The 15,596-nt window shown below is 42.5% G+C and overlaps 1 protein-coding gene across 2 annotated transcripts in view; it reads right to left on the reverse strand.

The window, feature by feature from the left end:
• nvd (cholesterol 7-desaturase nvd) overlaps window positions 1–15,596 on the reverse strand; it is a 47,353-nt gene that overhangs the window by 18,812 nt on the left and 12,945 nt on the right. The window contains exons 2-5 of one of the 2 annotated variants that reach the window (XM_089249711.1): window positions 9,787–10,019; window positions 5,963–6,196; window positions 4,409–4,604; window positions 1,664–1,852 (exon numbers count right to left, since the gene is read on the reverse strand). In XM_089249711.1, coding sequence (XP_089105837.1) covers window positions 1,664–1,852; window positions 4,409–4,604; window positions 5,963–6,196; window positions 9,787–10,017 — 850 coding nt within the window. In that variant the 5' untranslated portion in view covers window positions 10,018–10,019. Of the gene's footprint in view, window positions 1–1,663; window positions 1,853–4,408; window positions 4,605–5,962; window positions 6,197–9,786; window positions 10,020–15,596 lie in introns of those variants that run through there. The other variant, XM_089249712.1, reaches the window with a different exon arrangement.

The raw sequence follows: 15,596 nt of genomic DNA on the forward strand, positions 1-15,596 counted from the left end.
CTATCATTGCCAATGGTGGAGCGGCCGCACTTTCTTTCTTTCTTTAAAACCGAGCACAACTTCTATCTATCGCCATGGACAATTTAATACCGATTGAGTTGTGCCGGACGTGTGAGTAGGTGTACCTAACAGTCTGAGTGCGCATATGGTGTTGTGTGTGAGTTTTTAGTGCTGCCATCTAAATTTGGGGGGGGGGGGTGTCCATGGCCTATATTTTACTGGTACAAGTTAAGGTAAGGCACGGCAGGTCAGTAAAACACAAAAGGTTAAGAACTCCTGTTCTAGTACAACCACCGCGAGTTCCATACGGGGGCGATACCTACTTCTCTGTGCGAGACATACAAGAGAAGCCGATTGTAACTGGCTGCAAACTGCAGGTCCTGCTCTGACAAGTCCTCGTATGGAGTAGGACTTCAATCATGCCCCATCCTGGAGCATGGCTTTTAGGCTGATATGTTAAGCGGGCTCCCTATAATATGAAATACAAAAAATGATGGCAATCGTCCCGAGTCCCAAGGCTATCCAAGCCCCAAGGGCCCTGTCAGCCCCACCCTTGTGGGTTAATGGACACTCTCCGATAGCGGAAAAAATTTTCGGTCCCGTGGGGATCCGTTATCAAGATATCCTACAGCAATGGTTATCCTGGGATATCCTCTCTATAGTATGGGAGAGTGCGGGCCGCTTCATTGGTTTGGAAGCGTGCCGTGGGCCCACTTGAGAGATCTGTAACAGCGCTGCGGGTCACTTAAGTGATCTTACAATGTGCCCCAGGTCACTTAAGTGATCTGCAAATATACTGCGGGTCACTTGAGTGGTCTGTAAATGCTTCGTAGGCCACTTGAGTGATCTGGGATGTGCCGCAGGTCACTAAAGTGATGCGGAACTGCACCGCGAGCCACTTGAGTGGTCTAGGATGTGCCGCAGGTCACAAAAATGATGCGGAACTCACCGCGAGCCACTTGAGTGATCTAGGATGTGCCGCAGGTCACAAAAGTGATGCGGAACTGCACCGCGAGCCACTTGAGTGATCTAGGATGTGCCGCAGGTCACAAAAGTGATGCGGAACTGCACCGCGAGCCACTTAAATGATCTGTAAAAGTGCCGCGGGTCTCCTCATTAAAAAGTCTCGCCACAGAGAACAACAGGCCTACAACGTTACAATTATTCAATCATTACACTTCACTCATAGTTAGAAAAACTGGTGGCAGATGGCAGCACTACACATACCAAGCATTACACAGAAACAAACTTCACGTCAGGTTTCACTACACGTACACGCACATTCCCGCATGTACCAATTCGTTGAAGGTTCCGCAGAGGAATATGGACGAGGTGCATGTGTGGTGTAGTAGTAGTAGTGCCGCGTGTCAATAAAGTGATGGGGAACTGCACCGCGAGTCACTTACGCGCTCCGGAACTGTGCCGTGGGTCACTCAAGTGATCTGTAAATAAGTCGCTGATCCCATGAGTGATCTGAAAATGTGCCGCGGGCCATTCAAGTGATATTTAGATATGCCGCGAGTCACTTGAGTGATCTATAATTGTGTTCATTTTTATAAAATTAGTCGCGGGCCACATCAGATGACTCCGACGGCTACATTTACGCCCGCGGGCCACGGGTCGAGCATGTATATCCTACAGCATATAATTGTGGCTAACTTACCTCGCTTGGCGTACGGGATGAAGAGACACTTGCCGGTTTCACCGTCGAACTTCCAGCCGTGGAAAGGGCACTTGAGGCAGTTTCCTTCTACTTTGCCACCGACGGCGAGATTGGCTCCCAGGTGAGGACAAAATGCGTCCAGGACGCGGACTTGACCGTCTTGTCCTCTGAAAACAGCGAACTGCCTGCCTGGAACAACAACGGAACGGAGAGCATCGGATTCCATTAGAAAATTAAGCACTTCATCGAGAGTTTTTGGACGTCCCCAGATTTTTTTAAATTAAAAAATCCTTATTAGAGATGTTCCTGATTGGCGAAATGTTTAGTTTTCGGAATTATTGAAACTTGTTCCTGACGTATTAACAGGTGGTGGCTAAACAGGGCTTAGAATCAAACGAGGGGTGGGGGCTTGAAATTATTAAAAACTTTCACTAATTCTGAAGTTAATTCTTTTATAAATTCTGGATTTTCAATTAATTCTAGAATTATTTCTATCATTAATTTTAAATAATTTTTCATTAATTTTGTAATTATTTTCTGCCATTATTTTCAATTACTTTTCATTAATTTTGAATAATTTTTCACTGGTTTTAAGAATTTTTTCTGCCAATAGTTTTCAATAATTTTTCCCAATCGTGGAATTATTTCTGCCATTAGTTTTCAATAATTTTTTCCCAATTCTAGAATTAATTCTGTCTCTAATTTTAAATTATTTTGCATTAATTCTGGAATTATTTCCCATTAATTCTGGAATTATTTCCCATTAATTCTAGAATCATAATTCATAGAAAACCCATTCCATTCTATTAATTATGGAAATGTTTTTCATTGATTCAGTAATAATGATATTGTTTTTTGGTGCCGATTTCTCCCCAAAAAATACTGTCCATGAAATCATATCTCAATAGGACACAAAAAATATCTCGGCCGCAGTCGAAGCCACCAAAACCGATTGTAACGCCCCATGAAACCTGTGGTGGATTTATACGACCCGTCTCGGGAGCTTTTACGACACAAATTTGGGTCGCGACCAATATACACTGGCGTAAGAAATTAAGAGAATTTGCAGACTTGGTCGATTATCTCTAGAACTACTGTGCCAATTTTAATGAAATTTGATATGTACATACATTAATACAATACAAAACAAATAACCATTCAATAATTGTAATACACACACATGATCGTGCGTAACACTCGTTGGAGTCGGAAGGTATGAGACAGCGGTTGTAGAATAAACAAAAAAATGGGTTAATAGATGGGTTAATAGGGGGTATGGTCCCCTCTTACAGATATACAGGTCTCGCAGCGTGATTTCATACTTGAAATAAGGCAGTTTATCATTTCCTGTGGCAATTGGTCCCACTCGTTCAGCAACGTTGTTTTCATTCCCTGGATGGTTCCCGGAGGGGGGTTGCGAGTTGCAATTGTCCCCCCCCCCCCCAGAGAGTCCCAGACATGCTCTATATTGTTAAGGTCTGGAGATCTCGCTGGCCAATCCATCCGGCGAATATCCTCACTCTCTAGAAAATCGTCGAGCAGAAGAGCTCTATGTGGCCTCGCGTTATCATCCATTAAAATGAACTCAGGGCCAACTGCAACCCTGAAAAGGCGAACATATGGCTCCAAGACCTCATTCCTATACCTCACACCAGTCACAATGCCTCTTTCAAAGACATGGAGCCAGAGTGCGCCCATCCAACATGATGTCTGCCCAGACCATTAAACCTCCTCCGCCATAATGGTCGATTTCGCGGACATTGAAGGGTAGGTAGTGGGTCCCTGGTTCTCTCCATATGAACGTATGGCGAGAATCGGTGCTTAGGCTGAACCGGGACTCATCAGTGAAGAGAACAGTCGCCCATTGATCCATACTCCAATCTCTATGCTCTCTGCACCATGATAAACGGATTCTCCTGTCCGTAGAAGTGAGCGGGACGCAAACAGCAGGTCTTCTCGCAAACAACCTTCTCTCATGAAGTCTTTTGGAAACAGTCACCCTTGATACACGGGTTCCTGTGGCTGTATACAAAGTCACGAGAGAGCTGAGAAGCTGTAGCACTCCTGTTACGCCTCGTTATAATCGACAAATGGCGATCTTCTCTGGCCGTCGTGGCTCTTGGACGACCTTGTCCAGGCTTTCTCTCGATGGATCCGGTATCCTGGAACTGTTTCCATAAGTTACACACGACGCTGGGCGTTAAATTGAAAGCTCTACAAATCTGGACTTGAGATTGGCCTGCTTCTAGCCTCCTCACAATTCGCCCCCTCATTCCATCATCTAAACGTCGGTGGTTACTCATTTTTACTGTTACAATTTGAAATTAACCGATTGCTGCAAAATAACACCAAGAAATTCGCCGAGGTGTGCTAGCGAACGAAATGCGTCTTAACTTACGCGCGCTTATAAAGCCTGTTTCTCTACTGGCTCCGCCAACACACACGTGTACGCTTACGTATTTGTTTGACGTATAAGATTTGCATTTTTGTCTAGAAGCAGTGGTTTTACATTCAGTTCAGTTATTTTCTTGAAATTCGATAAAATATGCAAATTCCCTTAATTTATTTCACCAGTGTATATAAAAATATCAGATCTAGCTGCTGCCCGCCCGAGCTGCACGATACTGTTTTATTCTGGATAATGGTCACATCAATGTGACTCGACTGTGCGATAAATGCATGATATAGAGGAGGAAGAATATGTAGTTATATCCAGAATAATCTTCAAAGCAGAAATAATCTCACCCAAAGCAGAGACCGACAAGCATTTTCCTAAAGAGATGCTCGTAGATTCCACTATCGGTATCCATCCGTTTGGGAACACTGGCGGTATGTTTCCGGGATCTCTTCCACGGAGAGCTTCAGATACGAGTTCTCTGGTGGTCTTGTCCGTGGTGTTTGACATTTCGACCAAATGTTCGAAGCCAACGTCACTCATGTCCTGGCAAAAAAAAAAAAAAAAAAGAATTTTTTTTTTGTACCAAAGAAACGTGAACTAGAAACTGAAAATAGAAAATCATGCCGACAGATGGCAGCACATCGGAAAGTTTATTGAATAGCAGGGGTGAAACTCAGAACCACCTTTAGGTAAAACTAGAACTCCTTAATATGAAGGCGTCTTAGGTAAAACACCTTCATATTCGTGTATGAAGGGGGTTCTACCCTCAGGGGTGTGCGACAGATGCCGTCACACCGGGCTCCATGGTTAGTGGGGTAAGGGCGAACTTAGGATGATAGAATTGAAAAAATATACTGTGCATTATCTATCCAAAAAATATATTTCTTTCATACTAAACGAGGTGTCTGAGTTTCAACTGATTTGGTTCTGGAATTTTCATAAATTCTGGAATTAATTCTTTAATCAATTCTGGAATTATTTCTTTAATCAATTCTGGAATTATTTCTTTAATCAATTCTGGAATTATTTCTTTAATCAATTCTGGAATTATTTCTTTAATCAATTCTGGAATTATTTCTTTAATCAATTCTGGAATTATTTCTTTAATCAATTCTGGAATTATTTCTTTAATCAATTCTGGAATTATTTCTTTAATCAATTCTGGAATTATTTCTTTAATCAATTCTGGAATTATTTCTTTAATCAATTCTGGAATTATTTCTTTAATCAATTCTGGAATTATTTCTTTAATCAATTCTGGAATTATTTCTTTAATCAATTCTGGAATTATTTCTTTCATCGAATTCTGTTTCAGGAATTCTGGGATTTTCCTCTCATAAATTCTGAATTTTCATCCCGATTTCAAGATTTTTTTTTTCTGTCACTAATTCTGAATTTTGATCAATCCTGGGATTTTTTTTCTCCCATTAATTTTGGATTTTCGCCAATTCTGGATCTTTTTTTTTTCATTAATACTGAATTTTCATCCATAATTCTGGGATTTTCTCTTTCACTAATTCTGAATTTCGATTAATTCTGAAATTATTTTTCTCATTAATTCTAAATTTTCTACAATTCTTGGATTTTTTTTTAATATTAATTTTGCATTTTCATTAATGCTGGGATATATTTTCTCTAATTAATTCTGGATTTTCAGCAATTCTTCGATTATTTGCTTTCAGCAATTCTGAACTTCCATTGATGAGTAGATTTTTTTTCAATTTTTTATCTTGTATATTCTTCGACGATGCATGAATGTTTGGTATACACCCGATTCCCCTCCTTCACAAAAATCGGGGCTAACGAGCCCCGAAATTGCCCTCGAGCCAGTCCTCGCGTCTGAAAAAGGTTGCCCTAGGTGAAACAAATGTTCATTTGTAGTATTTTTTCTAGGCACCAACCTTGATAATGTTGAGTTTCTCTGTCCTGAAACAGAAGGCTATCAATGACACCGGGCAGGTAATGCAGAAGACGAGTTTCAAAAATTCCGACCTAAATACCACGAACCACAGCCAGTTAAGCGGACAAGATGACGGTGACGGATCTGTGCCATCTGCGGAAACGGCTTCTTGACCGAGGGCATCTCCGGATATCAGGTTCGTCATCCAGCTCATCAGGTACAGCGTCAAACTGATCTTCAGAAATTTAAAATTATTGGACATGACAAAAAACATGAAAAATTATACAACGAAGTGCCAGGAAAACTTAGGGTTTAGGGGGTAACGGGTTTAACCTCTCGATAACGGACAACCACGAGACCAAAGTTTTTGTCCGATAATGAGGAGTGTTTGTTACTATACAGCAGGCATCTTCAACCCGTTACTCGCGAGCAACACGGTGCTCCCTGAAGCACCCAGAGTGCTCTATGCTTGTGCTCGATTTCGTGCTGCGAGCGCTTTTAATTTAGCAAATTGTACAAATTGCATTCGAAGATTGAAATCATCGTGATTTCATGCATGCGCATGTCCTACTTTCTGTAAGGGGTGCTCTTCTTTTGATAATGAGTACAGAGACAGTGCTCGCAGCTAGAAAAGGGTTGAAAACCTCTGCTATACAGAGTGTCCTGTAAGTACTAATGAGGTCTTCATCTTATCAACTATCTGTCGTAGAGGCGTTTCAATTTAAAAAAGCTGAAAAGGCGTTCAAAAAATTACCCCGTACCAATTTCTAGAGTGAAAAACACAGTTTTTAAGGAAATAAAAAAAATCTAAATTTTTATAGGGTTCCCCCCAACCTCCCGTTTTCTAACTTCCAGTTAAAAAGTTGTTGCCCTGTATCACCTGAGGAAAACAAAAATGCAAGTTTTCAAGTGCAATAGTCGCTGCGATATTCGAATTCAGAAATCGGAGAAAAGTTGGGAAAGGACGGCATGAAAATGAGAGAAAGGAGTGTTGCACCCATTTTTGCTGTTCTTTCATAACTTTTCTCCGATTTTGAATTCAAATATCTCAGCGAATATTGCACTTAAAAGCATGGAATTCTTTTTTCTGTTTGCCTCAGGAGATACAGGGCAACAACTTTCTAATTGGAAGTTAGAGGACAAGGAGACCGTATAAAATTTTAATTTTTGTCACACTCTCAAAACTGGTACAGGGTAATTTTTGAAAGCCTTTTGAGCATTTTTTAAATTGGAATCATACCTCTACGACGGACGGTTGATGAGATAAAGGTCGGCCGGATTTTAGCACTTACAGGCAGGTGTGGCTTAAGCGAGGGTGCAAGGGGGTGCGGTGCACCCGGATGGCAGGTTATAAGAGGCGGCAGCTTAAGGTTTAGTCAGGAACCAAAATTTTTAAAAATTTCCAGTATTAAAAATTCACATTGCATCACGCTTTTAAGCCGTACGGTGGCGACGGAGATGTTGAGAAAACTTGAGGTAACAGACAGGGTGTGGAACCATGGCTCCCCACGATTACGGGGATGACAATCTTTTTTTTTTTGTTTTTTCATGCTACAAATACACTATAGAAGAGCCCGTGAAAAGTCTGGCTTAGGGGGGCTCAGCTGTGGGAGCCATGCCTGGAGCCGTAATCCCAGAAATAATAACGTACTACTACTCTGTCACAAGGGCAAGAATGCATTTTGATGCCTCATCCAGTAATTTTTCCGGAACGGTGAAATGCAGAGGAAGGAAACTACATCAAGAACGATAAAATTATCCTGAACCAAAGAGCGAGACATTAAAAGCAAGACGTATGGTCATTCACATTTTGCTGGTGTGAGTGTGGGTGTTGATATTTGGAAAAAAAATCAGGCTCATTCGAGGGTCCCTTAAGCTGAATCCCTGTCAGCCTCCCACAAGAATTGTCTTTAGGGGTAGCACATGAGGCTTAGCATCCGGGTGGCAGGTAAGTTCGAGCCGCTTCTGCTTACTGTATAACTTGTATAAACATTAACCTGTATAACTAAACCCTGTATAAACATTAACCTGTATAACTTAACCCTGTATAAACATTAACCTGTATAACATAACCCAGTATAAACACTAGTCTTCTCTTTTTGTGTGTATGAGTGAACGATAAATTCTTATTAAAAAACATCTATATCTAAAAATCTTCTACAGAATTATCTCTCTCGCTCTCTCTTTTGCAGAGGCTGCTTTCTACTTTTTTGCAGCATTCTTGTCTCTTTATAAGGAGTGACACCTTACAGGAGGTATAAGGGAGGTTTTATACATTCTTTATTATTTATACAAATAAATACAAATACAAATACAACGCCACAACAGGCAAATTGCCCAACGAGGTGGCTGACTTAAGAACATCATGGATCCCCGAACCCCTACCTACTACTGCTACACCACATATTCACCCCTCCCCCCGGAACCCCCCAACGAATCGGTACATGCGGGAATGTGCGTGTACGTGTAGTGCAACCTGACGTAAAGTTTTTTTTTGTTTCTGTGTAATGCTTGTTATGTGTAGTGCTGTCACCTGCCCCCAGTTTTACTAACTATGAGTGAAGTGTTATGATTGAATGATTTATCGTTGTAGGACTGTTGCTCTCTGTGGCGAGACTTTTTAACGGGGAGATCGGCTCGCATTTGCGCCTTGAAGTTGGGAACCACAGAAAACCAACTTCAGCCGACCACCACTGTGGGGTTCGAACCCGGATCCTCGCATCACGAGTCCGGCATTATAACCACTCGACCACCACAGCGGCAATTTATTTTCTTATTTATTTATTTTCTTATGTTATCACTCTCACTCAGCAGTTCTTAATTCCCCCTCCCCTCTGCCCCACAGCACCATCTATAACCACGAAAATCAGACTGAGCCTCGGCAAATTAATTCTCATGGGATGATCTATACCAGTGGTTCTCAGCCTGGGGGGCCCATATGGTCCCCTTGTGGTCCTGAGATATTCTGAGGGGGGCCGTCGGTGAAAATCGGGTGAAAGGAAAGCCACGACAAGTGGTGAAGTGGCCACAGAGTGATCTGAAGAAATCACATCTTGAAAATAAAAGTTTTGAAATATGTTGGGGGGAAAAAAATGTGACTATACTACTACAAATCCAGCAGAGCTGTCCATGGAGCCAGTGTTATCCTAACCCATATGGGCATGGTTAGGATAACACTTACGGTTCTCATGCAGATATATATCCTCCCGCCTCCATAGAGAGCCTACATGATGGCATCTGGCACTATGGATTTTCGAGTGTAAATTTTCGAGCTGTTACGGTTACGTTCAGCTAAGTATAGGGCCCAAGAACATCACTTTGTCCGGAAACCTAGGGTGATGAGACGGCCATGTATATAACACCTCCCCCCCAAGAACCCAGACCCCTTACTGAACTCTAGCCCAGGGTAGATGAGGACCCATGATGATGTGTCGGGAGGAGCGATATATTATCTAGGTTCGTTGGATCGTTCCGTATTTTTCTTACATAATTCGGCTTTTATGTCAGAGGAATGATCATCTCTTCCCCCCCCCCATCCCTTCTGGATCCGTACCTAACCGTAGAGAGTGTCTTGTCCTTTTATGGGGGGGGGGGGGCTAGGTAAGACGAGGGGGCCTTGAGAAGAAAATAAATATGGTCCAAAGGGGGTCGTGGGCTAAAAAAAGGTTGAGAACCACGGATCTATACCACATTTTTCCTGACACTTCAGTGTATTAATAAATTTTATTATAACAATAACATGAACAATAAATTATATAGATAAGTATAATAAATATAAAGAAGAAGTTTAAACTATGATTGAGGGGAAAAAAAATAAAAAATTACCCGAATAAACGAAGTGAATCGCATGTAGATGGTGATGGCGATGATCGAGACGAAGAAGACTGCGGCCAAGACGATCCTCGATGGAGTGGTGGTCATCGTCATCATTGCCCATTCTTCGCGGCCGGCTTCGTGGTGCAAGATGCCTTCTCCTCGTCCTGCCGTGCGAACGTCTTCGAACACCGAACAGCTCGAGTTCGGCGGATCGAACATCGAACGATTCGGGCACTCCATCCCTTCAATTGAAAGAAACACGGTAGACACTGCATATTATAAGCCGAAATGCTATATTTTAGATATTTCGACATCCATATTTTTATGGACATTTTTTTAACAGCCACCTCGTTGGGCATTTTGCCTGTTGTGGCAGTTGAATTTGCATTTGTATGGTAGTACCTGCGAAATTTGACTTGGGCTGCACATGTGCCGAAATTAAATATCAGGTAGGTCCCCACTTTTCGCTTCAATGATAATCACTGTCATGCCTAGGGGTCTTACAGGAAAGAACTGATCGAGAAAAAAGAGACTGCGGGGGAGTGAATTCTTGTTGGGGGGCCCGGAGGAAGAGAAAAAGAAGAAGAGACGTAGGGGGAGTGCATCTCTGGTGACGAAGGCCGGAGGGTTTTTCTTTTATATATTATGATGTGTGTGTGCTCGAGAGAGAGAGAATGTGGTTTTCTTGTTCTCTCCGTTAGTAATTAAAGATATTGTTTGTTTTCACAAATACGAGTGGAGTTACTTTTGTTCGAGGAGATGTTGGTAGTTGATGGAGAAGGGAGTTCTCATAGTGTCGCAGTCGCAATGGATTCGAACCAATTTAGAATAAACTTTCCGTGAGAACGCTGTATCTTCGTAGTGAATTTCCGGTGTCATGGCTTCCATTTCCAGGGAGGAAGACGCGCTAGGCTTGATGGTTGTTTGATGCGCGACGAGTGTGGTTTCGTCAACGGGATGGTCAGCGGTCGTCTGTGGTGATGGTATCAGTGATTCAACATCGTGAAATAACTATGGATAGTCAGCGATTGTTGATGGTGATATCCGACCAGTGTGCTTGTATCAACGGGATGGTGAAGGATCAGCAATCGTCGGTGATGTGATTGGTGAGGAAACGTCCGTCAACGAGGCAATATAACTCTCTACGTCGAATCGCGAGGAAAAGAACAAGGTCTTGTGATCAATATCTAGCGAAGGTCATTCATACACAGGGTGAGTGAATCCCTATACTTGTGTTCTCTGAGCCATTTGTAGTGTATTCAGGAGTAATAGCAGTTTTACGTATGCGTATATATTATATATAGGTAATTTTTTTTTTGTATGAATTATGTATGCATAGTTATTATTATTGCATAATTATAAGAAGATAAAAAGAAAAAATAAATAAATCATGGCGTGTTTCGGTAAGGCAAGGAAGGAAGATTTACTTGTTTTGGCGGAAGAGATAGGAGTGGAGGTACCACCAAATACAAAGGTGTATGATATTAAAGAAATGATATTGAGGTCTGACAAATTTGACGAAGAGGCGGTGAGAGAGTTAGCGAAGGCGATAGTCGATGAAAGGCTAGGAAAGGAAAAACGGGAGTATGAGTTGCAAAAGCAGGAAAGTGAGGAAAAATCGAAAAGAGAAGAACGGGAGTTTGAGTTGAAAAGGCAAGAAAATGAGATGAGATTAAGACAACTGGAAAATCAGAATGGTGCTCAAAGGGGAGAAGAAAATTTGGTTTCAGCGTCTGGTAACGGGGTGAATAGGGCTGGCAATAACTTTATGGATTTGATTAAGGTTATCAAGGGAGTCCTACCGGAGCCACCAGAGCGGTCTGAGGAATGGCCATTTTTCTTTCACCAGGTAGAGACCATGTTCAAATTGTATGAAGTCCCGGAATCTTATCAGGGTAAGATTATGTTGTACACTCTAAAGGGAAGGATAAAGGGATTGAGCACTATGTTGACTGGTGATGAGTTGGATAACTATACTAAAATAAAAGACTGTGTGCTCAAGGAACACCAAATCACCTCCCTACAACATAAACAGAACCTGGAAAGATGTGAAAAAAGGATTAATGAGTCGTATACCCAGTATGTGAATAGGTTGGGACATGCGTGGGAACTGTATTTGGAATCTAGACAAGTGGATACTTTAGAAATGTTGAGGGACCTGTTGGTTGTAGATAGAGTTAAGGATAATCTGCCAAGGGATGTCAAGTCTCATATCTATTTGAAAGAAACCGAAACTTGGTTGTCGAGCGATGAGTTAGCTAAAGAAATGGACAATTTTGTATTAGCAGGCAAAACCTCATATTCGAATTATATAAGAGGTAGACTAGGAAGTTCTGATGCTAGGTCTGGGAAGATTGGTGATTTTCATGATTCATCCATTAAAACGGTACAGGGTAGGGTTGTTAAATGTTTCAAATGCAATCAAGAAGGTCATATTCGAAAGTTTTGCCCAAGAATAAACACAATCGCAAAATCTGTAGTCAAGAGCAATGAAGAGAGGAACAAAGCATGCGCTCTAGTGAAAAGTACCATGGAAATGATGGACGAGATAGTAGACAGAGGAACGGATGAGGGTTTACCAAAGATTGAGTTGGCAATCGGTCCGGTAAAGTTTCAGGGCATTGTGGATAGTGGTGCCGAAATCTCAGTGTTACGACAATGCTTGGTTCCCAAGGAGTATCTCGAATCAGCTGGTAAGGTTATGTTGAGACCTGCTTTTGGACCACAAGTGGAATCTAAATTAGTAACATTGCCCTTAAGTTTGTGGACGGAGGAGGGGGAAATAAGACCCTTTGTGAACGTTCACGTAGCAGTGGCTGAAAATCTGAACGAAATGGCATTGATAACACCAGAAGTGTATAGATTGTTAAAGGATCAAAAAATAAAGTACCTTGGAGAAGAGACTGATTTCTTCAGACCATGTAGTGGTCATGGGGTAATTGAAGAAATTAGAGAACTGGAGGAGCGGGAAGGGGGTGAGGTCACGGCGGAATCAGCGGAGGTTACGAGGGAAGGTGCTGATGCCAGGCTGGTAGTTCCTGTGTGTCCAGTGGCAAGCGAAAGTGTTGAGGTACACCGGGAGAGAGGAGGTAATAATAACCCATTATCTCAGACTCAGAAATTTAGGCAAGAACAAGCAGAATGCGAATCCTTGAAGAGAGCGTTTGAGGAAGCCCGGCGGGGGAAAAACGGATATTATTTGCAGACTGATATATTGTATCATACAGGGTCCGTAGCTGGCCAGAAATATAGTCAGTTGGTGATTCCGAAATCCCGGAGAAAGGAAATTCTCAAATTGGCTCACGAAACTTCGGGGGGTCATCTGGGTTATAGGAAGACCAGAGACCGGATTGCCTTGTCGTTTTGGTGGGATGGCTTGTTAGCTGATGTTAAAAAATTGTGTGAGTCATGTCATGATTGTCAGATGCGTCGGAGAGTGAAGATTAAAGATAGAGCACCCATCGAAGCTGTAGGAAGGCCAGAGTTACCATTTCAGGTAGTCAACGCGGATGTGTTAGGGCCCATCGAGCCGAAGTCATCAAGAGGGCATAGTTATGTGTTGTGCATAATGGACCAACACAGTAGGTGGCCGGAAGCTATACCACTTAAATCTTTAACTGCTAAGGCTACTTGCGACGCATTTATCCAAGTTTTCATGCGGACGGGAATACCGAGAATTATAGCGATGGATAATGCTACAAATTTTTCGGCGAGTCTCACACAGGAATTTTTGAGTAGACTGGGGTGCTGCCCTAAGTTTTCTACGCCGGGTTATCCACAGTCGAATGGGCTGGTTGAGCGTTTCGTGGGAACGATGAAAAACATGCTGCATCACGCAATTCATAGTCATGGTAGAGCATGGGATAAACAATTACCGTTTTTACTGTGGGCTTACCGAGAGGTTCCCAATTCAACGACCGGAGTACCTCCATTTGTGCTTGTGCATGGTCATATGCCAGTGGGTCCTTTGGCCATACTAAGGTCTAGTTGGGAGGATGATGAGGTTTTACCACAGGGTATTGGAGGTTCAGTGTCACAGTATTTGCGATCCCTTCGGGAAAATATAGCGGAAGCAGAACAATTTGTGTCTACAACTGTTAATAAACAACAAGAAAAGTATGTACATCATTATAATTTGCGATCTAAGGATGAAAAATTCGAAGTGGGTGATGAGGTGGTAGTCCTTATCCCAGATTCAACAAACAAGCTTTGTTCGAAATGGAGTGGTCCAGGAGAGATCGTAGACATCAGGGGTCCCCATTCCTATTTTGTTAGGTTACCCGACGGAAGCGTAAGGAATTTACACCAAAACAAATTACGCAAATACATACAGCCGATACGGGCGGTGGGTTTAATCTATGAGGAAGACGATGACTTTGGCGAAATTCGGCATGTCCCCGTGGAGCATCGGAAAGTAGACGGTTTGTTAGAAAAATCTAACGGAATGGAAAAATTAAGCCATTTGGATGAAAAACAGGTCAGGGATCTGAAACAAATTATCAGGAAGTTTCAAACCTTGTTTGAAGGGGAAATAAAACGTGCCAAAGTAGGGTCTCACTTAATCCAGCTGAAACCGGGAACAACAAGGAAACAGCCCCACATCTACAGAGTTCCAGAAGCACTGAAACCTCAAGTAGAACGCCAGATTGGAGAGTTGTTGGATAGGGGTCTAATTGAACCATCTAGAGCTGAGATCGTGTACCCTATTGTGTGTGTGGCCAAGAAAGATGGTACTGTAAGACTTTGTTGTGACTATCGGGCACTTAACGCAGCTAGTAAGGTGGTCCCATTTCCAATGCAGAGTTCCGAAGAATTGAGGTACAAAGCAGGAGCGGCACGTTATTTGACTACACTAGATATTTTAAAAGGATATTGGGAAATTCCTTTGGATAAGGGTTGTAGAGAGTTGACAAGTTTCGTATCACCAAGAGGCCAGTATCAGTGGAAGGTGATGCCATTTGGTTTATCGGGGGCTGCGGCAACGTTCCAAAGGACGATGAACCAGGCTTTGAGAATACATAGTGGGTACGCAGAGAGTTTCATAGATGATATTGTTATTTATTCAGGTAGTTGGGAAGAGCATATGACTCACTTGGAAGCAGTGCTGAGCACATTAAAATCTTTGAACTTCTCGGCCAATCTGGAGAAATGTACATTTGGAAAATCGGAAGTAAAGTACCTGGGACACGTCATTGGTTCAGGGAAACATGGTCCTGATCCGGCGAAGTTGGCAACTATAAAAATGCTGAAGGTTCCCAAGACGAAAAAGATGCTGAGGTCAGTGTTAGGACTGTTTAACTATTACCGGGAATATATGAAAGATTACTCGACCGTGGCTAAACCATTGACCGATCTAACGAAGAAGTCAATACCGAATGATGTTCCGTGGACGGAAGAGGCAGACACCGCTTTTCAGAAACTAAAAGGAGCATTGTGCAGTGTGGTTTCTTTATTCACGCCCGATTTAGAGAAACCATTTGAAATCCATACCGACGCATCAGAAACAGGAGTTGGTGCTTGTTTAGCGCAGCGAGGTGTCGATGGCAAAGTCAGACCGATCACCTTCGTGAGCCAGAAACTGACTCCCACTCAGAGTAAATGGAGTACAATAGAACGAGAGGCTTATGCGGTCGTTTGGGCTTTGGGAAAATTTGAGCACTGGATTTTAGGTAGGATGACCCACCTGTACACGGATCACAATCCGCTCAAATTTCTATGCGAAGGGGTGCCCAGAAATGCAAAGTTGCAGAGATGGGCTCTGGCTCTTTCAAAGTTTCAACTATCTATAAGTCACAAAGCCGGAAGCCAAAATACAGATG

Source organism: Pholcus phalangioides, unplaced genomic scaffold, assembly GCF_987345545.1.
Source record: "Pholcus phalangioides strain wild (caught in Gottingen) unplaced genomic scaffold, Ppha-v1.0 ptg000022l_1, whole genome shotgun sequence".
In the NCBI taxonomy this organism is placed as follows: domain Eukaryota; kingdom Metazoa; phylum Arthropoda; class Arachnida; order Araneae; family Pholcidae; genus Pholcus; species Pholcus phalangioides.